The sequence below is a fragment of the Suncus etruscus genome, chromosome 1, assembly GCF_024139225.1.
Source record: "Suncus etruscus isolate mSunEtr1 chromosome 1, mSunEtr1.pri.cur, whole genome shotgun sequence".
NCBI classification, from domain to species: Eukaryota; Metazoa; Chordata; class Mammalia; order Eulipotyphla; family Soricidae; genus Suncus; species Suncus etruscus.
This window is the reverse complement of record NC_064848.1, coordinates 98,049,110-98,071,989: the sequence shown is the minus strand read 5'-3', so window position 1 is coordinate 98,071,989 and position 22,880 is coordinate 98,049,110. Positions and strand designations below refer to the sequence as shown.

General features: G+C 40.0%; 1 protein-coding gene across 3 annotated transcripts in view; it reads left to right on the top strand.

The window, feature by feature from the left end:
- Positions 1-22,880, top strand: part of CDK14 (cyclin dependent kinase 14) — a 733,148-nt gene that overhangs the window by 558,943 nt on the left and 151,325 nt on the right. For all 3 annotated transcript variants that reach the window (XM_049769012.1, XM_049769019.1, XM_049769022.1), the window contains exon 11: positions 16,803-16,866. In XM_049769012.1, coding sequence (XP_049624969.1) covers positions 16,803-16,866 — 64 coding nt within the window. The remainder of the gene's footprint in view (positions 1-16,802; positions 16,867-22,880) is intronic.

Here is a 22,880-nt window from a genome sequence, read left to right as displayed (position 1 = left end):
GTAAGTATCTGCCAAGTGTAGCTGCACACTGAACCTAGAATCTAGAAGTAGATCATGCCGAGGTATGGATTTTGGAGCAAGACACTCTTTTCAAAATCTTGCCTCTTTTGCATCATTGACAAAGTCCCTATATATTTCCAACACTCTCCAATCCTCAATACCACTTGACCCTCTGAACACCTTTAAGATTCAGGAGATCAGAGCAGTGTTGGGACACCAGAAATTACCCTGGGAACCCTGAAAAAGGCTTCATATAATATTGGAGAGATAGCTCAGAAAGATGAGTGTATGCTGTTGCATGCACATAACCATAGAAACATCTGCTGTTTACTGGGGTAGGTCTACCCCCAAATCTCTAGGTCTCAGTTTCTTCATTTGTAATAAAAATATAACTTGTTGGGAGGCACTATTGTAAAGATTGAACAAGAAGGGATGTCAATATGCCCTGCACAAAGGGATCCCTTGATGCATGGGATGAGGGCTGCTTGTACTTAGCCTTCAGTCAGCACCCCCATATTTTTCTCTCTAGATGACTAATTACTCCTGAATACTTGATGCTCTCATCTTCATACATGTAATCCCCTTATCCCCTAAAGACTGGCAACCATAAACAATCCTAGATCCATCCAACCAAGATTTGTATTGCCCTAGGTTCATGGCAAACAACATTATCTGGGGCTAAAGTGAAGGCACAGAGGGTAGGGCATTTGTCTTGCACACCACCTATCTAGGTTTGATCCCCAGTATCCCATATGGCTTCCAAGCCTACCAGTAGTAATTTCTGAATGCAGCGCCCAGATTAACCCTTAATGATCACTGGATATGGCCTAAAAACAAAAACCAACAATACTATCCAAATAATACTGAGTGAAATAAGTCAGAGGGAGAAAGATAGACACGGAATAGTCTCACTGATCTATGGATTTTTGTTTGTTTGTTTTTTTGGGCCACACCCGGCAGCGCTCAGAGGTTATTCCTGGCTATCTGCTCAAAAATAGCTCCTGGCAGGCATGGGGGACCATATGGGACACCAGGATTCGAACCAACCACCTTTGGTCCTGGATTGGCTGCTTGCAAGGCAAACACCGCTGTGCTATCTCTCCGGGCCCTGATCTATGGATTTTAAGAAAAATTAAGGACATTATTGTAATAACCCCCAGAGACAATAGAGATGAGGGCCAGAAGGACTGGCTCACAATATGAAGCTCATCACAAAGAATAGTGGTGCAGTTAGAGAAATAACTATACTAACAACTATCATGACAATCTTAATGAGTGAGAAAAGTAGAATGCCTGTCTCAAATACAGGCAAGGGTTGGAAAGGAGGAAGGGGGCATTGGTGGTGGGAATGTTGCACTGGTGAAGGGGGCTGTTCTGTTTATGACTGAAACCCAACTACAATCATGCTTGTAATCATGGTGCTTAAATAAAGATTTTATATATATGTATACATAATCAAATAATGCTGAACAACTCTAAAGTCATTTTGAAAATCAGGAATACCTTCCTTAAGCTGCTTTGTTCTTTCAGCTGCATCATCTAAAATAAATGACTTTATTTGATCAGAAGGGCAACAGAGGGAAGGTCAGAGGTAGAAGAATCTGTATATTTCTCCAAATTTACATTTCTAATCTAATAATGACTTTCATGTTACATGTTTACACAAGAGTTTAGCTTACATGTTATATTGTGAATAAGGCCAACTTCTAAAGTCAGTGCAAGATATAGATACAGATTTATAGATATAGTTGGGATTGCTCAAAGAGAGAAAAGTATAACTTATTTGTTTTTATCTTGTTTTGTTTGGGGACCTCACCCACTTGTACACAAGGGTTACTCCTAACTCAGTGGTCAGGGACCTCTCTTGGTTATGCTTAGGGGACTATGTGGTTCTGGGATTGAAATTAGATTTCCTATATAGGAAGTGTGAACAACAATCTCATCTTCCAGAAAAAAAATTATTGTAAAAGGCATCTATGGCAAACGTAGTTTGTCAATTCAGGTGGGATGTGGTTTAAACTTAGTAAGTAATTCAGTAAGAGGATGGGATAATTTGGTCATTCTTCTCATTAAAATACACACATGCAAGCATGGTACATGGAAAATGAAAAAAATAAATAGGAATTTGGATTGAAGTCTGCTATTTTCAGAAACTGTGATAATATATGCTGTCTTCCTTTGAAAGACTTCTAGGAGGAAGACTCCAAGGTTGTTGCTTGTGACTGACAGTTTAGTGGGATAAAGTACAACTGCAGAGAATATTTCCTCTTATTTTAATTATATTTATTTTTTCTTTTCTTTTCTTTTCTTTCTTTTTTTCTTTTTCCGGTCTTTGGGCCCCACCCAGTGGTGCTTAGCAGTTACTCCTGGCTCTGTGCTCAGAAATCATTCCTGACAGGCTTGGAGACCATATGGAATAATGGGACGCTGTGGATAGAACCCTTGTCAGTCACATGCAAGGCAAATGCCCTACCCACTGTGATATCACTCTGGCTACATTCTGTTTCTTATATCCAACATAAATGAGAGTCTTCAGCAAGGCCATAGTTTGAAATCTGAACTGTTTTTATTGCTTTTGTATCCTCAGTTTCTGTTCAACTCTTTGCTCTGTTAGCCTGTATTGTTTAATCTTTCCCATGAGTATGAGGGGTTGGGCTGTGCCCAGGTCTGATTTTTGACTGGGGGACCATATATCTTGCCTTGGATAAAAATTGGTTTATGTTATGTTTAAGGTAAGCACTTTAAATGCTGTACTAGCTCTTTGGCTCCTATAAGCCCATTTGAACTTAAGAACTGATAAGAGATGGATAAAAGTTACAAATTCAGTTGAATTTTAAAGGCAGACTCACTCAGTTACCTGTCTTCTAAATTGGCTAAGCACCTTTTTATTACACTGGCCTTTTATTCCAGCTGCTGACAGGCAGTGTCTAGATGCCTAATTTGGGGGGAATCATTATCCTTTACTGAAAATGATGAACCATCTCAGCAATATTTTTGTTACGTATTGCTCGTCCATAGTAAAAATCATTTCTAAAGAGATAATGACTCAGTAGTATGGCCTTCTAGAAGAAGACTGGAGAAGAGTAAGAGAGGCCCATTGTTAGCCCAATTGTTGTTGTATCTTAGTATTTTTAAACATTTTTTTTTTTTATTTTTGGTTTGGGTCCACACCCAGTAGTACTCAGGGCTTAGGAGCTTACTTCTGGTTCTGCACTCAGATCACTCCTGTCAGGGCACTTGGGGACCATTATGGTATGCCAGGGATTGAGCCCCTCTGCCATCGAGCACTATACTATCACTCTGGCCCTATCTTAGTATATTTAATCTCCACTTGTTTTCTATTTAGGGCAACATATATGTTTAAATAGCATTTGAACTATTATCTGATACAGATCTAAAAGGTTCAGAAACATCTCATCTCTCCTTCTCTCCTCCCCCTATCACTCATCATTAACTGGATGAATCTACAAATCACTTAATCTTGTAGATTCTATTTGTTTACTTCTACAGAAATCAGGGCTTCCTGTTAAGAATTATTTCTCATTATATCACATTTCTTAGTCATATACACCCCACACTTCTTTGATCTATTCATCATTGTTCTGAAAATTCATCATTGTTCTGAATTATTAATTCTGTGTGAAAACTCCCATGAGTTGAGGGAATAAGTATGTGAGTGTGTGTGAGTGTATGCACAGATATTTTGGTTATGCGTGAGTGCATGTCTTAGTGTGTATTTGAGTGTGTTGTGGGAGTGCTTGTGTAAGTGTATGAGCATATGCATGTTAGCTTGTGATCATGTATGTGGGCTTGTATATATTGTAAGTACAAGTGTGTTATGTGCTGCAGCTACAGCTCCTCTGGGTTAGGGCTCTCACCACCCTTGTCACATGTTGGTAGAATGCTTGGACTGGACAGTGAAATCATATGCCTTTATTTCTCAGAGTTTTGCCTGCTATAGTCTGAGAACTGCTGGCCTGGTCAGCTTTCAATTGGGGCCAAGCTCCTGCTCTTGTTCTTTCTTGCGTGTTTATGCATAGAGCCCAGGTTTCCTCTTCTTAGAAAGGCCTTGATCACATCCTCAGGGTCTTGCCTTCCTGAATTGACCAAACATGATCACCTCTGTAAGACACCAGCCAGCTCCAGAGAGTTCCACCATGAGGCCAAGGAGTCCACACAAGAGCTTGAGATGGGCAATTATAGAGGGTCAATATAGAGTAGTAGGTAGAGGGTGGGAGGAGGAAGTATTTTTGGCTTAAATAAAACTGATTTAGTGTGCAGTTCTAGGAAACCTGCTTGGGCTATGGGGAAGCCCAGATTAGTTAGATCCCTGGAACCATATGGTTCCTGAGGATTATCATGAACCCCAAGATGCAACTGTTCAACCTGAGAGCATGCAAAATTGACAATTCTTTAAGTCACTAGCTGATTTTTTTTATGAATACCAATCTTTACCATTCATATTCTAAAAGGCTAGTTTCAAACCATATCAGCTTAAAACATGGAACTTGCTTATAGGTGAAGACTGGTAGAATGGGTCTGCAGTAGAGGTATATGGCTAGCCTTGATGGTGTGGTTCACCTGACCTGGAACTTCTCTTGGGGATCACCCTTTCTCCAGGACAGCTTGCTCCCTGCTCTGTGTTGACACTTGAACCCAAACCTCATGCATGTAAAGGATGTGCTTTGTCACTGAGCTGCGCACCTCTCTCCACCCCCTGCAATCCCTGGCCCTTATCCAGAACTTGCTTTTTCATAGTTTTATCCTAGCATCTGGCTAAGTCCTTGGCAACAATATATTCATAGTAATTGTTGAATAAATGAATAAATATGTTTTATATGCACACATGTTGAAATTTTAATCGTATATCTGTAATTAGTACTTAGACGGTGGCAAAAGCTACCATAAAATACTGCAATTGTAGTACTTTCTATAGATCTATCTTGACCTACATTTTTTAAACAGTTTTTTTCTGCCACTAGTCTTGATAAAGGTTTCATTGTGATTCACACATTCCTGCATGCCCCATTCAAAGCTCTAAAAATAAATGTGCTTTTTTATTTTTGAGAGCAGGTAAATGTATGGATTTCCTTTCCAGCGGGCAGGGCCTGACCTACATACTTTCATCCCAAGACACTGCACAAAATCTGGACCTTTTGCTCTCTTCCTTGCCCCAAACTCCAATGTCAAAGACACACCGAAAAGGGGCTCCTTCTTTTCAGTCCCATTACTTCTTCCCCATTCCCTGTGGTGCCTCTATGATCAGAAGGTCAGAAGTTCTGGAGTGGGCTCTGAGCCATAGTACAGTGGTAGGGTGCTTGCCTTGCATGTAATCAACCCTAGTTGCATCCCTGGCATCCTATCTGATCTCTGCGCCTTTCAGGAGTAATTCCTGAACACAGAGCCAGAAGTAACTCTTGATTACTATCAGATGTGTCCCCAAAACAGAAAACAAAATAAAGTCCTGAAGAGGAGAAGGAGGAGAAAGAAAATACCAATTTGACTCCTTACTACCCTACTTCTAGACACCACCTTTCTGCTGCTTCCCTTGACCCAGTTTTATAATGCTGAGAAAATAATATACTTCTTGGCTGCCCTTCCTTCACCTCCTTCCTACAGAGCTTTATCACTTCTCCCAAGTCTCAACCCCTCTCTTTCATTCTGATTCTCATCCCAGATTCTTCCAGGCAGAGCGACCCAGCCAGTACATTCTGCTTCTGTTCTGGGCCACCTCTTGGGCTTGATTCCAGGATGGATGTGCCTATTTAATCAGACTTGCTGCTGCTGTCCAGGGTGCTTTGGCTGTGTGGAGATTTAGGTTTGCTCTGGGTTTCACTTATTTTCTACATCAGCCAAATTACTCACCATTATGCAGAAAACAGATCTTTGGAAATGTTTATTGTGAAACACAAACAACTTTCATAAGGTTAAAGTATGTCTGTTGTAGGTGATAATGTTTCATCTTTGCCTAATAGAATTTTAGACAGGGGGAGTAATAGTAAAGATTGCAGCTGAGCATCCAACCTCCTATTTCTGCCTACTGGCATTTTTCTTTCTGTAACCTGGGCAGAATCTGTGAATAGCACACAGATGCTGCCAGTAAGAGAGCAGATGGGTAAAGACAAGACAGTCATACAAGAGTCTGGATGAATCCTAAACTATATAATGTGAAGTGAAAACTAAATTTCAAAAATTATAATCACACTGTGATATTTACAAAATGGAAAATAAACAAATATTTTCATGATCATGAACAGTAAAATCATGTAAAAAGTAAAAGGTGTTTTTTTTTTCTTAAATTTTATTTGTATCTTCTAGATAGTAACTCCCACATTTCCAATAAATCTTGGGACATGAATTACTTTGTTTTACTTTATATTTATGTATTTTTCTACAAAACTGAGAAGAAACAATTGGGCTAAGAGGTGTCAGGTGCATTGGTGGAGATAAGGACAGAACTAAATACCCAAGCCAAAGTCAACAACAATAGAATCAAGAGATCAAAACTATAACACTCTATACTTAAAATGAACCTATACTTAAAATGGCAGGCCAGAGAGCTATGGGTGGAGCTATGGGATGCATACTGGGAACCTGGTGGAGGGAGGTCAACACTGGTGATGGGAATGGCCCTAATTCACTGTCACTGTATGCCTGAAATCCAACTATGAAGGACTTGTAAGTCACAATGGTCACAATAAAAATTATTTTTAGAAAAATAAAAGGTGGTGAGTAGGGAGCGTTATTCAGCATTACTTCAGGTCAGGGGATTGTGCGGATTCTGAGCTGCTAGTTTAAATGTGATTGTTGCCAAATCTCATTCATGTCAAGGGTGGTGAGCTCACAGTTATGTTCACTGAAATAGAGCAATGTAATAGGGAGACAGTTCAGAAGTTAAGATACCCAGTTTTGATTACTGGCACCTCATGATCCTCCAAGCATCACCAAGAACTTCTGAATGTGATTTCGGCATCATTTAGATGCCTGAGATCCCCAACACCAGGGCCCCAACAGGATCCCTCTTCCCACAAATGAAATAAAAATACTGACCTAGTTTCAAAGATTTAAAAAAAAATCGTGCATACCTTCTTTTTATCTTTGGCGACAAACATTTCTGTGATCACCTTTGTCAATATTGAATAAGAATGAAGGACAATGTTATAACTTTCTTAGTGAAAAGCCATTTGGAAGTCTCACTTCTTGACCTTGAAATCTAAATCAGTATGTCCTGAGGTCAGAAGCACTGATGACCTCACCTCAGCTGGGAGGGACAGAATTGCCTGCCTAGGAAGGGAGTTCTGTGGCCACTCTGCAGTGGTGTAGCAGTCAACAGAGAGGAATTGACAAGCCTAGAAACCAATGACCCTCCAGACTCTGAATGATGCCACAGATAGAACACTGGTCATAATTCCTGGTGTTGTCCTGCCTCTGTTTGTGTCCCCCAGGTTTGTTCTGTGTGGCCAGGTGCTCTCATCTTTATAGTAGCCAATATATTTTGATTTGTTGTGTCAGTTATAGCTCTTAGCAGCAGAAGTAAAATTGCAGCCAGGGATTATTGCTGCAAGTGGACATGTTTTGTTTCTGCAAGTTTTTTGTTATTCACTCTAAGTTTTAAACATTAAATTATCCTTTAGTGTATCATTTTCAAATAATTTTCCTCAGTCAACTATTATAGTAGACTGAATGATAAGAAAAAAGGGATATTAGATCCCAATCTTTGATGATGAATAAGTCATAGATTGCTTGGTAATTTATCATATAATGCACTTCAGAATGAGTATTTTCAACTTTGGGGTTTTACTTGTTTTCAATAGTAAATAATAAAGTGATATTTATTTCAGAAAAAGATGATCAATTTAGTTATGCATTATATGTCATAAATGACCAGTAAATGAGTTTTAATTATTTTCAAGTTTGCATCTATCAGTGGATGAACTGGGTACTTTTATTTTATTTACTCATTTACTTGTTGTTTCTTTTAGGTGCCACACACAGCTATGCTCAGGGCTTACTCATGGCTCTGCACTGAGGGATCCCTCCTAGCAGGGATGCTGGGGATTGGATCCAGGTTGGCTATGTGCAAGGCAAATGCCTTATCCACTATACTTGTTCTAGTCTGGGCACTTTTATTCTTATTCCTACTTTTATTGGTATTGATGTTAATGTGCTGTCAGTTTTCAAAAATTATTCATTGACTACTGGCCTAAAAGACACCTGGGAAGAGGGGTGAGAGATACTACAGGGCTCAATTTCCAGCACCATATATGATCCTTTGTGTACTAGAAATGGTTCTGAGCACAGTACTAGAAGTAAGGGTTGAATGCTGCTGGATGTGGCCCCAAAACTAAACCTACAGACGAGACACCTGGGTAGCAGATGTCAGAGCATAAGCTCTGATATATAGAGGCTGAGAATCCATGAGAATGTGTCACAACCATCATTCATCCCTGTCACAACCTATGCAACTGCCTTCACCACTCAGCTGGAATTTGCACACAGTTCCCTTTCTCAGCAGTCTCCTTAAACCTTTACTATGACCTAGTTCCTCTGATGGTCCATTAGGTTGAAAATCCTACTTTGGAAAATTCCTTCAAGCAGTGACTCTCAGCCTTGATGTACCTATAAAGTCCCTGGGCTCTTGCTGAATTCCAGTGGCTGCTCAGCAGACAAGGTATGGGAATGCTCTGCCCCCAATGTGTAAGTGGCATTGACATTGATGCTGCTCAGGCAGAAGCAGCAGCAAGTCTGGCATCCGGTTGTCCTGTCTCCAGCTCTCTCACTTGGGGTTCATTCCCCACATTCTATGCTACTGCACCCAGGAGTTCTGTTGCATTTGCTTGGTAACATCTCCCCCTCATACACGCATTTCCATGTATGCCTGTGGGGACACCCGTATAAACCTGTGTCACAGTAAGTCATTCAGAGTAAAGAAGTATGAGTCATTTAGATGAGAAGGAAATCAGGGAGAGAGTGGGGTTAAGGTATAGACACAGCAGCAGAAACAAGGAAAGGGAGTACAGCTGGTAGATAATTTGCCTTGCCCATGGCTAACTTGGGTTTGATCCCCAGCATCCTATAATGGTAGAGGTAAAAATGTGTTTCTTTGGGGCCGGAGAGATAGCATGGAGGTAAGGTGTTTGCCTTTCATGCAGGAGGTCATCGGTTCAATTCCAGGTGTCCCATATGGTCCCCCATGCCTGCCAGGAGCAATTTCTGAGCCTGGAGCCAGGAATAACCCCTGAGCACTGCCGGGTGTGACCCAGAAACCAAAAAAAAAAAAAAAAAATGTGTTTCTTTTCAGAAATCTTATTTTAAACCAGTTGTTTTCTCTGCAAACTTTTCTAGTTAAGTGAATTGTCAGAGAGGTATCAAATTTATTAACAGGAGAAGGAAGAGTTAAGTTTCTACTGGTTGTTCTCAGGAGTTACACCTGGCTCTTAAAGACTCCGGGTAAGGCTTGATGGACTCTATAGGGTGCCAAGGTTAAATTCCAGTCTGGTATATGTAAGGCAAGTGTGGTACCTGCACTACTGCTGCCCCCAGGCCTCAGATTAATTTTCATTTATACTCTGCTTCTGATTTCTTACTATTTATTTATTTATTTATCTATTTTATTGTTCATCTCTTATTGACAGTCTGTTCTTCCTGTGGGTACATTCAGACCAAAGACTTGGAGAGAAAAACCATATGCCTTATCCCTACTGGGCGTCTAAGATTGTCTGGTCAGATTGGGCCAGTCTATTGTGCCAACCCTTCCTGAGGTTAGAATCACTAAAGAGGGTGAGAAAATTCTACACACTCGGGCTGAGCCTCAAGTCACTTACATCAGTCATTATTTTGTTTGTGTGTTTCTTTTTCCAGTTGAACTCATTTTAAATAAAAATTTAAGAAACCTGTTTATTTGGGTTCCTTTTCATTGAAACCAAAACAGAGTTTTGGAAAACCTTCCTTAAGAGCTGATTGAATACTACGCTTTCTAAAAGCCGGCAGCTTTTCATTTTCTCAGTCCTGTGGCTCCCCCTGCTGGCCATTTGTAGTATCGCTTCCTGAGCCGCACAACTTCTGCAGGTATTCTGTGAAACCCAGTCTAGAATTATTGCATTTCAAAAGCAGCCTTTTTAATCCTACATCTGTCTTTTATACCATGAACCACCATCAGATGTGAAGTCAGGGCACTCTAAGCCCTCATTTAGATATCACCTCATTTTAGGTGCTATCTAGGGAGTGATGGAAAAGGAGAGTATGTGTTATGTGTCCATGTATACGTGTGTGCATGGCTACACCATACACAACACATGCCATTTATGCTCACATTTTTTCTTGATAGTGTATATCAGAAATTGTATTTTTTCTGTGCAAAAGTAATTGTCAATAATACCTACTACTATGGAAAACAGGGAAGGAACTTTTTTCACTCATAACTTTTCTTTCCTCTTTCACACAGCCATACCCTTTTCCTTACAGCTCACTTCTCCCTTTATAACCCCAATGTTCCCATTCTGGCCAAATACAACCAAAGATGAAGTAAGTATATAACTTCATTTTTTTAATTATGAGTAAATTTTTAATTGAATCACTGTGAGATACAAAGTTGTTCATGACCGAGTTTCAGTCATATAGTGTCATTCACCAGTGCACCACCAATATTCACATTCCACATATTTCCATTTCTCTTTCCAACCCCACAAGCTTGCCTCTATGACAGGCATTTTTTGTCTTTCTTTCTCTCTTGCTCACTTGCTCTCTCTCATTCTTTTTATGTTGCGGTATTATAACTGAAGGAATATCATGCATATCATTTTACCTCCTTTCAGTGCCCAGTTCTTGACCCAAGTGATCATTTCCAACTATCATTGTCTGACCTCATTGTTATCACCCAAAAAGGTGTAGAATTGCACCAGAAATTTATTGCATATGATTGCTGTGTCTCAGGAGGCAGATCTGGATGCTACTATATCTGACTGCAAAATCAAGTACAATCCAGCCCTCAGCTCTTACAAAGCCTCATAAGACTGGCTGCTTTTCTCTGCTCTCCTTTTTCCATCTGACTCAGCACAGCAGAATGTATGCCCCAATGTCACTGTGGTGCTTAATCTATGCAAGGTGAAGTCCACAAAAAGCTATTCTCTGGGCTGGGAGGAGAAAAAAAAGGCTACTCTCATACTGGGTAATTTCTAGTTCACTTGATATTTGTCCCTCAGCCCCTGCCCTAGTCTTTCCCCACAGAAGTCCACTTTATTTTTTATTCTGGACCCTCTTCTTGGTCAACCCCTGATCCTAGTGCAGTAATCCAAATGTGGCTGATAATAGGAAGGGAAATTAAATATGAATTCATTTCCTGTCATCATTAACCATATCACTACAGGCCCATAATATTCAATGCCTGCTGACCATCTCACAATCCCTATTCAGGCATGGATGAGGTACTCTGTTGAGTGTTCTTTTGTTTGTTTTTGAGCCATATCTGGATATGCTCAGGGCTTGTACCTGGCTCTGTGCTTAGGGATTAGTCTTAATAATTCTTTATTACCATATGAAGTGCTGACTGTTGAATCTGAGGCAGTGTTCATGCAAGGCAATTGCCTTAACCCCAGGACTATTTTTTGACACCTGCCTGGGCTTTCACAGAAATGCTAGGCCTGTAGTCTTTTCTAAAAATAGGCCCATAGCTAAGTAGAGTTTGGGACCTGGAAGAGAGACTCATGGGCTCTAGAAACTTATGGTACAGTCTAATGGATTGGTGCATGCAGAATCCTAGTCATGGACATTAGGACTTTGGCTGGCAGTATTGGAAATGGAATGTGACAGTGCTAGGGACTGAGCTCAGGGCCTCACATGTGACAGACCTGTCTACTTCTACTCAGACTTTTTTTGGGGGGGACCACACCCATTTGATGCTCAGGGGTTACTCCTGGCTAAGCGCTCAGAAATTGCCCCTGGCTTGGTGGAACCATATGGGACGCGATGGGGGGGGGGGTGGGGGTGGGGGTGGGGGGGTTTGAACCACCGTCCTTTCTTGGCTAGTGCTTGCAAGGCAGACACCTTACCTCTAGCACCATCTCACCAGCCCCAGCTCTGCAGTTCTTAGTGTCAGCTAGTTTGCAGCCTTCAGTCTATGGGAAAGGACCTGGTGCCAGGCTCACACAGTTGCTGGCAACTTTCTGCTCTTGGATTTCTGCCAAAGCACCTTCAGTTCCACGCCTTGTTGCCTTCTCAGCAGGATCACTCACTTCTTGAAGCCATCAGGGAAGAAAGTTTCCCATTAGCATTCACTTTACTGTTGTCCTAATTTCTGGATTAGAAACAAGGCCCTGGTTCTTCCCTCCACAGGGAGGAAGGTATGGAATAGTAGGAGGTACAGATTTTGGGATAACTGTGGACATTTCTCCTCTTCCATCTCATCCATTTCCTCCTCCTCCGTTTTCTCCTCCACCTTCATTTTTCTTCCTCTTCTCATTTTCATTTTTCACTTCTTCTTTCTCTTTCTTTCTTCTCAGCCATGTTGCATGACAAGGAGGGATATAAAGTCCTGGGCATCCAAGTTGGCCTCCCCACAGTTCTCCAGACTTTGATTCATCTGTCCCTCCCCAATGAACAAAAAGGAATGAAGGACAAATTTTATTTCTCTGTGTTGACTCCTGCTCGATGAATGTTTAAAAAATATTGATTCCTCTTCACTTCTTTCTTTGATTATCAGAGAGGCTGTGAACTTGTTGCATTGCCTGCACACATGCTCATGGCTATCCCCACTCTTTAGTTGTGGTGTTTGCCCAAACTTGGTAGCTGTGGGTCAGCGATTGGTTTTTGTGGTGGCCCCTGGATGGGGAAGCAGAGCTGCAGGAAGGAAGGACTCCGGGAATAAGGCAAGGTCTGAATTATTGGCCTCTGCAGTCTCAGGTTGGCACAGCAGTCAGAGCTGTCCCTGGCCCCTGGCTCAACTTTGAAGATCTTACACATCCTTTCTTTTTGTGTCATTTAAGAGTGTTAGACTTCTTTTTTGTTTGTTTGTTTGTTTGTTTCTTTGTTTTGTGGCCCCAGCCAGAGGTGCTCATGATCATTCTTGTTGGGATATTAATGCTGGTCCCTCAGCCATAATCAAGGCAAACACTCTCCTCACTGTACTCTCTTTAGTCACTGATGAAAATGCTAAAGAAAATGTGTGTGTGTGTGTGTGTGTGTATGTGCGCGCGTGCGTGTGTGCGCGCATGAGCGTGTGTGTAAGAGAGAGAGAGAGAGGGAGAGGGAGAGGGAGAGGGAGAGGGAGAGGGAGAGAGAGCTAGAGAGAGCCTTGTTTCTCATAATCAACGTCACAGCCACTTAACTGTCAATCATTTAACACAATCTGAACCACATTTCTTTCTGAGCTCCTGGGAGTGAGGTAGCACAGCTCTTAAAATTTCATTTCTAATCAAATCAACCTGACTCTGCATTCCAGCCCCATTTTCTCTGCATGACCTTAAAGACCCCATTTCTCAGGGACTCCTTTTGACTATGTTGGCTAAAATCAACATAACACTAGAGCAGAAATTGCTACCTGGAGGCTACTAAGCTCTGAATTCCAGCCTGGGATGTATTTACTTGAACCATTTAGTTTGTTTTTTGTTTTTTACTTTAAGTTTAGATGAATTTAGAAATCTATATTACATGATATTTCAATTTGAATCTAAGTTTATTCTCATTTTTCCTCTGAAAGAAGGGGGAAGCCAGATGGCAAACATAGGTCTTAAAATTAAAGAGATGAAATAGTTGCAGCTTTCTTTTTTTAGAAAGTTTCAGGGAATTCAGTGACCTCTGTGATAATTGGCTTTCTTTCTTGATTGATGTTGCTCTTTCAGCAAATCAAGTATTTGCTGAGTGGTACTTTATGGCACATATTTTGAAAGATAGAAGGGATATAAAGAAAGTTGAAAAATAATTTAGGAGAGCAGCCCCAGCTTACTCATTGCTCAACAATCCAGGATCACTTTTAGTACTGTTGGGTGACAATATTCAGTACTGAGGATTAGAGTTGGCCATGTATAAGGTAGATACTATAGAGGAAAGTAAATTTAAAAAAAATCTAAACATAGAAGATTGTCTAGAGTTTAGTCTTTTTGCAAGATGATCACAAAAACAAACACCAAAATTCAGTTGTGCCAGTTTTACTACTGAGATCTCACTCATGGTAGCTCATCGTGCTTTATGGATATTCTTTTTTGGGGAGATATTCAAGGAAGGAGAATCTATGTTGGGGAGAACATAGATGTCCAGTCAGGGGAGCTGTGTTTATAAATGCTCCTTATGAGTGTGCGGGGGGGGGGGGGGAGTGTTGTGATACACAGGGACATTTCAAGGGCCTAAAAGATCTGTGTAATTGGGTGAAGTGTCAAAGGAAGGAGAAATATTTCTAAGTCAGTGGAGAGGGCAACAGATCCAAGTCAGTGAACAGCTCTTTGAGGGCACATATAACTGTGTGTTTTGTGAGATTTAGATTAATCTAATGGGAATGTGGAACCATAGAAGAATTCCCTTCTGGGAGGGTCACTCGATCATATCTCCCTTTGTAAAGATCAATTAAGAATATATTTTGGCTCGGAGATATAGCACAGCGGCGTTTGCCTTGCAAGCAGCCGATCTAGGACCAAAGGTGGTTGGTTCGAATCCCAGTTTCCCATATGGTCCCCCGTGCCTGCCAGGAGCTATTTCTGAGCAGACAGCCAGAAGTAAGCCCTGAGCACCGCCGGGTGTGACCCAAAAAAAAAAAAAAAAAAAAAGAATATATTAGCAGGGACCAAGGGACCAACAGCGGGTAGCTGTTTGCCTTGCCAGCCCAGTTGCAGCCAATGCACGTTTGATCCCCACCATCCCATATATTTCCCTGAGCCTTCTAGGAATGATTTCTGATTGCAGAGCTAGAAATAAGCCCTGAGCCCAACCAGGTGTGGCCCAAAAACCAAATAAATAAATAAATTTTAAAAAAAAGAGGCAGAAATGTGTTCTACCACAATTTTGGAAGCAGGCAGAAAATAATAGGAAAATAGAAATAAAGAAGAAAGAAAAGAAGTGGAGGTTTTTACCCCCCCTTGCCAGGTAGACCAAAGCCATAAACCCTTGGGGTTTTCTCCCTTCTCTGCACTTCTGTCTCACCAGAGTTGGAAGCCTCAGAAGAGCTTAGTGATACTTTCTGTCTTCTGTATGTACACAGGAAATGGTTAAGTGATGCTATTGATCTAAAACTGAAAAGAGGGTTCAATAATTATAAACTTGTGTATTTTGTGGACCATACCCACTGATGCTTAGGGGTTACTCCTGGCTTCATACTCAGAAATTGCTCCTGGCCTGGGGGACCATATGGGACTCTGGGGAATCGAACCATGGTCCATCCTAGGCTAGTGCCAGCAAGACAGATGCCTTACCACTTGTGCCACCTCTCTGACCCCTGTGTCATTTTTGTAGGGAGAAAGAAGATGTATCATGGTAGTGGGACTCCTTATTGCTTCCATACAGAGGAAAAAGAGACCTCAAAGGGAAAATGCACCCACCTTTTCTAGAGTCTATGCTCTCTAGCAATAAATAGCTCCCAAATGGTTTTACCAAAAAGACTTTTACAGAAAGAGAAATTGATTTTCAATCCTTCTCCCATACTCACTTTCTACCTCCTCTTTTTCTGACTTCAGCTTCAGCTCTTACCCTTCCTAACCTGTTGGGCTGGCCTTGTTGGTCAACACAGTGTAAGGGGTGCCGTGAGGTACTAGCTTCCTCAAACAGCAATAACCTGACACAAGGGTGAACTAGATTCTCCCACCTGGTTGGCACTTTCCTGACCTAACCCTATTGTCTGTAGATACTTTAAAAAAATCTCATATTTGCATTGTGCTCATATGCTCATAGTGCTCAAATGCCAGGTCATGCTGTCATCCTAGATGAGTTAGGTACAATTATTCCCCCCAGTTTATACATGAGAAAATTGAAGTTGAATGTGGTTATTTCTTGCCCAGGCTCTATTTAGTAAGAGGAGAATCAAGGATTTGAACCCAGGAAGGCCATCTCCAAGCATAGTCTCCTTTTTCTTCAAGCCAACTGTTTGCAATGATTTATCACCGTGGTGCAATGTAATAGTGGTAGAGGGTAGGACTGGAAATTCCAGTGGAGTGTGTCCAGTTACTTGTGAGCTGCAGGGCCCTTTAATTCCTTAGCCAAACCAAACATTTCGGCAGTGAAGGGAACACAGAAGGTGGAAGAAAGTGAGGTGTGGCTAGAAAAATGGGCAGTGTTGGGAGAACAGTCTTTGGGGAAGAGGAAACTATGAATCATGCAATCAAATATCTTACCTGGGCTGAGCATAAACAGCCTATAGAGAAAGTGCATCTCCCAGGCAGTTTAATATGCCTTTTAGAAAGTATTCAGTGCTCAGACAGAGTTTCATTTTTGGAATTTTTTTTGGGGGGTGGGTACCAGATTTCTTAGAATTGTTAAATGAGAGACATGATACTGAAGTAAAAGTTAAAAAGCACTTGAAAAACTTAGACTTGACTCTACCACCATGAAGATGACAGTGAACCTTCTGAGCTCCCATCCTTTTTCTCTGTTTTAGAGTCAATAAAATGTCGGAAATTTAAATTTTCTTGCTGCATTTACTAAAATATAGATATTCATCTTGGGTGGGATTTTTTTGGCTGGGTTTGCTTATATTGAAATAAAATCCTGGCACAGGATAACAGAAAAAAAATTGAGTTTCATTTTATGCAGTGTGTGTATTCTACATTGGAGAATTTCAAGTGCTTTGAATAAGTCTGTTCCCACAATTTCCTGCTTTCCTCTAGGTTCTTGGAACACCCAATGAGGACACATGGCCTGGAGTTCATTCCTTACCACATTTTAAGCCAGGTATGTTTCATTCCATACCATTGACTATGCTTCCTATGTGCTTAGGTGAACATAATCCTCACAAGGTAATCTGTTACCTTGTCAAATTTTGTTACTTTTGCCAATGTATATCCTTCCTACTTGTAGGGTTATTCTTTCATGCACACACTAATTGTCCATAAAGATAATTTAAGGAAGTTTCCTAGGAGATATTTTTTATCAGATATAGCTGATTTGATTTATTGGATCAATCTTGAAGAATTTGAATTCCATCATTGCTAAACTCCCATGGTTATAACATTTTTTAATGTGGGTAGTATAATCTAATAGGCTGACTTCTTGCAATACTACTACTACAAAATGTATTAAATTATAAAGGACATTTCATTATAAAAAACTAAACATAGTCAGTTAATTTTAGTTAAAAATATTAAGAATTAAATGTCCATTTTGTTATTAAATAAATTATTTAATATTTTTAAATTTTTTAAATAAAATTTATAAACCCCTAACCTGAACATTTTTATTAATATCTTTATTTAAACACCTTGATTACAAATATGACTGTATTGGGGTTTCAATGCAACATTCCCATCACCAATATCCCAAATCTCTCTCCTACCCACCCCACCCCTACCTGAACTCTAGAAAGGCTTTCTACTCTCCTCATTCATTCACATTGTTATGATAGTTCTCAGTGTAGTTATTTTCCTAACTGCACTCTCCACTCTGGTGAGTTTCATGTCCTGAGCTAGACCTTCCAGCCCTCCTCTCTTTTGTCTCTGAGAATTATTGCAGAAATGTCTTTTATTTTTCTTAAAACCCACAGATGAGTGAGACTATTTTGCATCTATCTCTCTACCTCTGACTTAGTAACCTGGAAAATTTTAAGATTCACAAACTAAACATGTAATTGAAACTTAAAATAGCATAACATTTTTCACACCAGTAGGTGGCAGTAATGAATTTCTAAATTGTAGTGATTGCACTTAACAGAACAATCTCAGCCGTGATATATCTAAATTTTATAGGAAGGATGAAAGGTTCAGAATTGGAAATTTAATAAAAAATAAGGGTACTGAATTCTTGTAAAATTATTCTATTTTTCCTTTTCTTGGTTACAAAACATGGCTTATAAAATTCAGGTCTACCTACCTACATTTCTAAAAGGTACTCTATGGAAGATCTAATAGTCTGTTATTTTATGAGAAAAAATAGCTGTGAATAATTTCTGTTAGGGGAGCCAATTATATTCATTTTTACCTTTTTCTTTCTTCTGAGGATCCACGAGGAATAAATTATCAATTCCAAAGAGAGACGAAGTTGGGAAACTATTTTTTTCTCCTAACATTTATCTTTTGAAGGTGTACCCTGTGCTGAAAATTCTTTTATCTTCTGTAGCTGCCCCAAGGACTCTTTGTACTTTACTGAAATTTTAAAATACTTCTATGTTCGTAAAAACTGTATAGAAATTTAACAGCTTAAGGTAGATTTTATTCTTCTTTCTTAAACCAAGCAAGATGCATCCTTTAACTGCAATACTTGTTCTTAATGGAATCTAAGTGAGAACACAGATCTTCATAAATGTTCCAAATATGGGCTCTTAAAGAAGTTTAGCTTCCCCCTATTAGTATCTAAGACCTTTCAGACTAGGGAAAAGCGCAGAGAATATGAAAAGATTTTCAACTGAGTAAATTTAGATGCAGAAAAGAATAATAATAATAAACATTTGGGCCACCAAATTTCTTCACTAGAAAACATGAAATAATTTGTTTTTCTTATAGAATAGAATTTATCTTCATCATAAGTATGTTCTTCTTGAAGCCATGATTTACCTTAAATTAAGCAAGCTGATTGGAAACTTTATGAGATCAGAGATTGTGTTTAGTGCATATTTGGTGTTCATTCCAGTTTCTTGCTCTGAATTATTAAAAACTTCAGAATGACTTTACTATCCATTTCCATTCCCCTTATAGATGCTGGTGCTGCAATGAGCAGGATTGCACACACCTTGGTTGTGGTGCTTCCGTGTGGTTTTGACTATGGTACTCACCAGAGATTTGTTTCCTTTAGTGTGGGGCTTGCATGCATGAGCCAAGGGGATTATATTGGCCTCGGTGCTCATGCATCTTTTTGATTGTGGTTCCTGCCAAAGGTCATATGTTGGAGTCACAGTGCTTGCACACACCTGGTGTTCTATGTAGCTCTGGAAATTGTTTGGAACACCATAGATCACAGGACCAGAGATACAGCAGGGTACTGAGCACATAGTTTACATTCTCAAGGCCCAGGTTTAATCCCCTTGAATATATGATTATTGGAGCACTGACAGTTACAGTCCTTATCTCCCATCCAGTACAGAGCAAGGTATAGTCTGCAAGGACAGTTGGGTACAGCTCATAAAGTTCATAAAACAAGTACACAAAAACTCAACACCAAAGAACAGAGACAATAGATATCACAGGCAGACAAAAGCAGCAGGGTTGCCTGCATTGCTGTCATTTGAAGCCTCGTGCTTCTCAGGCACACATGTGAACTATTGAACCAAAAACAGACATTTTTAGGTGAATCTTCTGGTGGACATATGTAAGTGGTTATATTATTGATATTATGCTATTCACTGTTACAGGTAAGTAATAGGTATACTGATATCTATATGTCGATAATGTGTGCATAATTATCTATATACATAATTATACATGTAATTATTATAATATGCATATCAATATACATATATGCTACTTATACATGTATATAATGATGTGTGTATAGTGTGTGCATAATTATGTGTATGATAACTTGTAGGTAATTATGATATTGTGTAAATGATAATGTGTTTTTGATAGCATGCTGTAGATAATAAGTATGTAGGTATATAGAATGTATTATTGATAATTTGTACATTGGGCCAATGGATCAGTAGATGTAATAATTACATATAATATTTAGAAGTGCTTAAGTATTATATTATACAGATATACAATATATAAAAGGTTTTAGAAAAATAATCTCTTGATGTTGTTGGGTGTGGCACTGACAACAAAGAAAGATGTTTCACAAAACATTGGTTCAGTGATGAGTAGATGTAAAAGTGCTTCCTGAGTTGGCTTGAGAGGAGTCAAGGGAAGATAAGACAAACCACTGTTGCAAAGGAAGCAACTCTGAGTCCTCCTTTCATGTAACATTTACCCAGATCTTCCCTTCCCAAGAAGTGTTTGCATCTCAACCTTGGACTTCTTTTTTTTTTTTTTTTTTTTTTTTTGGTTTTTGGGCCACACCCGGTGACGCTCAGGGGTTACTCCTGGCTATGCGCTCAGAAGTCGCTCCTGGCTTGGGGGACCATATGGGACGCCGGGGGATCGAACCGTGGTCCGTCCTAGGGTAGCGCAGGTAAGGCAGGCACCTTACCTTTAGCGCCACCGCCCGGCCCCAACCTTGGACTTCTTACAGCAGTTTTAAAAGGTTCACTTTCTCAGGGAAGGAAAATACCAGGGCTGAGGTGCAGCTAATTCACACCATATAATCCTAACATAAACCAGGGCAATTGATAGACATTGATAGAATTGTGGCAAGTGAAAATTATAAGAAATCCGTAGAATGTCTTACTGTTCAAGGAAAATTCCAGGAGTTACTCAAGCTGAGAGTATTCACAGCATTTTGATAGTTCCAAACTTACTTTATTTTAATATATTTATTTTCAGGTGGGTCCTCCAAACAGTGCTCAGGAGTCCTGAGCTACTTCCCATGGTGCTCAGGAGCCTCCAGGACTAAATCCAATGATGCAGTACTGGGAGCTGGGGTGCTTATAGTGCTGGGTTTCATACTCGGGTTTAGTGTAGAAAGCAAGTGATGTGTGCCCTTGAACGCTGAGCTATCTATCCCCTAACCAAGGCCTTAACTATTTTTAAAAATATATTTTTATTTAGTAACTCATGAAATTACAAAGTTGTTTGTGACTTGGTTTCAGGCATACAATGTTTCAATATTTCAACACCAATCCCTTTACCAGAGCCCACTTCCCTCCACCAATCCCCTCCTTCACCCCGTCTCCCTTTTGCCCCACCCACCAGTCTGTTATGAAAGGCACTTTTTCTTTTTAATACAAGTTTTGCACTGTGGTTTTCAGTATGTTGCTGATAGTGTTTCATATACTGTACCACATTGAGCACCGCCTCCCCCCTCCCAGTTTGAGGACCGACTTCTTTAAAGAATTGAGAATTAGAGCTCTGAGAAGCCTTGGGCAGGGGACATGTAGTTCTTTCTCCTTGCTTAGGTTAGGAACCTGAGGTCAGATGTGTATGAGCTCTTCCTGAAAGTTCATCATCAGATCATAGGATTGACAGAGAGAGCAGTATCACGATTTATCATTGTTCGTTCAGAACACATCATATGGACACTTGTTCTATACAGAAAATATCAAAGAAGTAAGGGAGAATCTGAGCTTTGTCTTTAGTGAAATTCATAACTCTTACTTTATATAAAATGGTCAGGCTCTGAAATGACATTAGACTCCATGTGCAATACTTGCATTCATCTTTTCAATGCTTCCAACAAAAGGGACATTCAGCAGCTATTTAATGGAAGATTATTATTCAAGAGTTTAGAATGGGAGGCACTGTAAAATTCAGGGAGAAAAAAAAAAGCTGCTAGACCGGAAGCAATTAAAAGTAATGACATTTTGAATAAAATAATTCTAATTTCCCAAATCAAGTAAGAGAACTGAACACTTCTTAAAGAGATTATATTATTCCTAAGAGAAAGTTATTCAATATAAGAGGCCATTTAATTAAGAAAAGTTTGATGAAAATGGAATTTCTTCAAATGAAGTTAGAGCAGTAAGGAAGAATTTGTTACTGGAGGCAAAATGCAAAAAGATAGTATTTTAAACTACCCCAAACAAGCTCATTGATCTTCAAGGGACATCTATCTGCATTTAAGAATCTTTTATTTGTTTTTGTTTTGGGTACACTCTGAGCAGTGCTTAGGCATCACTCCTAGTGTCTTGAGAGACCATAGGTAGTACCAGATTGACTGTGTGCAAGGCAAATGTCTTAATCATAGTACTCTAACTCTCTAATATCTTTATTAGATAATAACTAACTCCTAATATCTTTATTTACTAAAACCAATAGACAGGAGTTTTGATGGTTTATAATCTCTGTACAGTGGGTTGTAACTGCATGTTGAGACTGTTACTATGTGATAGTTTTAAAAATGAATTTGTATAAACATCTAATTCAACTCAGGTTTTATTGCTAAGATCTGTTTGACCCACCCATGGCTTAGAACCGTTTAGAGCTGCTTCCACCCATAGCAGCCAATTGGGATATAATCCCTTCTGTATACAGAGAGAGCCCAGTCCTAACTTTAGTTAGTAGAAAGTGGCTATCATTTAGTGCATTTATGAAATCAGCAAGCCTTACAGACTTGAGAAGTTTTTAAAAAAGGGGGAAAAAAAGTGATGCATGGCCAGAAGTCAGGGGACACTGTCTTTATGCTGGTTCTTTGCAGTGATGATGGCCACACTGGAAGCCTTCTGGAGGCTAAGGGTTAGAAAGAGGGTTGAGACTATGCTTCATGTATAATAAGGGAACTCAAGTCCTTACTGAGGCTTTGCTAGGTGTCAGGCACAGAAATGAGCACAACAGAAAACTGTTCCTTCTTTGGGGCCTGTAGGCAGGTGAGCAGACCAACTCCACATCCATGTGACTGTAGAAGGGCAACCATGGAGAGAACCGAAAGCCCCCTCCCCCCAATCCCTCAGGTGCTGAGGTGGGATTTGGGGGTTTGATTTGAACCACCTGAGGCATTGTGGGAGGGGTTTTGAGCTGGAAAGGGAATGAATGTTTTTATTCTTTCAAAATGACCTGCTGACTGCAGAAATGACTTTCAGAAATGGAGAGAGGTTCTTCTCAAATGTGAACTCCTCTTGATTGTTGCTTGCAGCTCAGGGGTGAGAGGGTCTGTAATGATACATCTCTCCTCAGTTAGCAGTGAAAGCATAGACCCGAGGATTTGGGGAAGGAGGTGTTCTC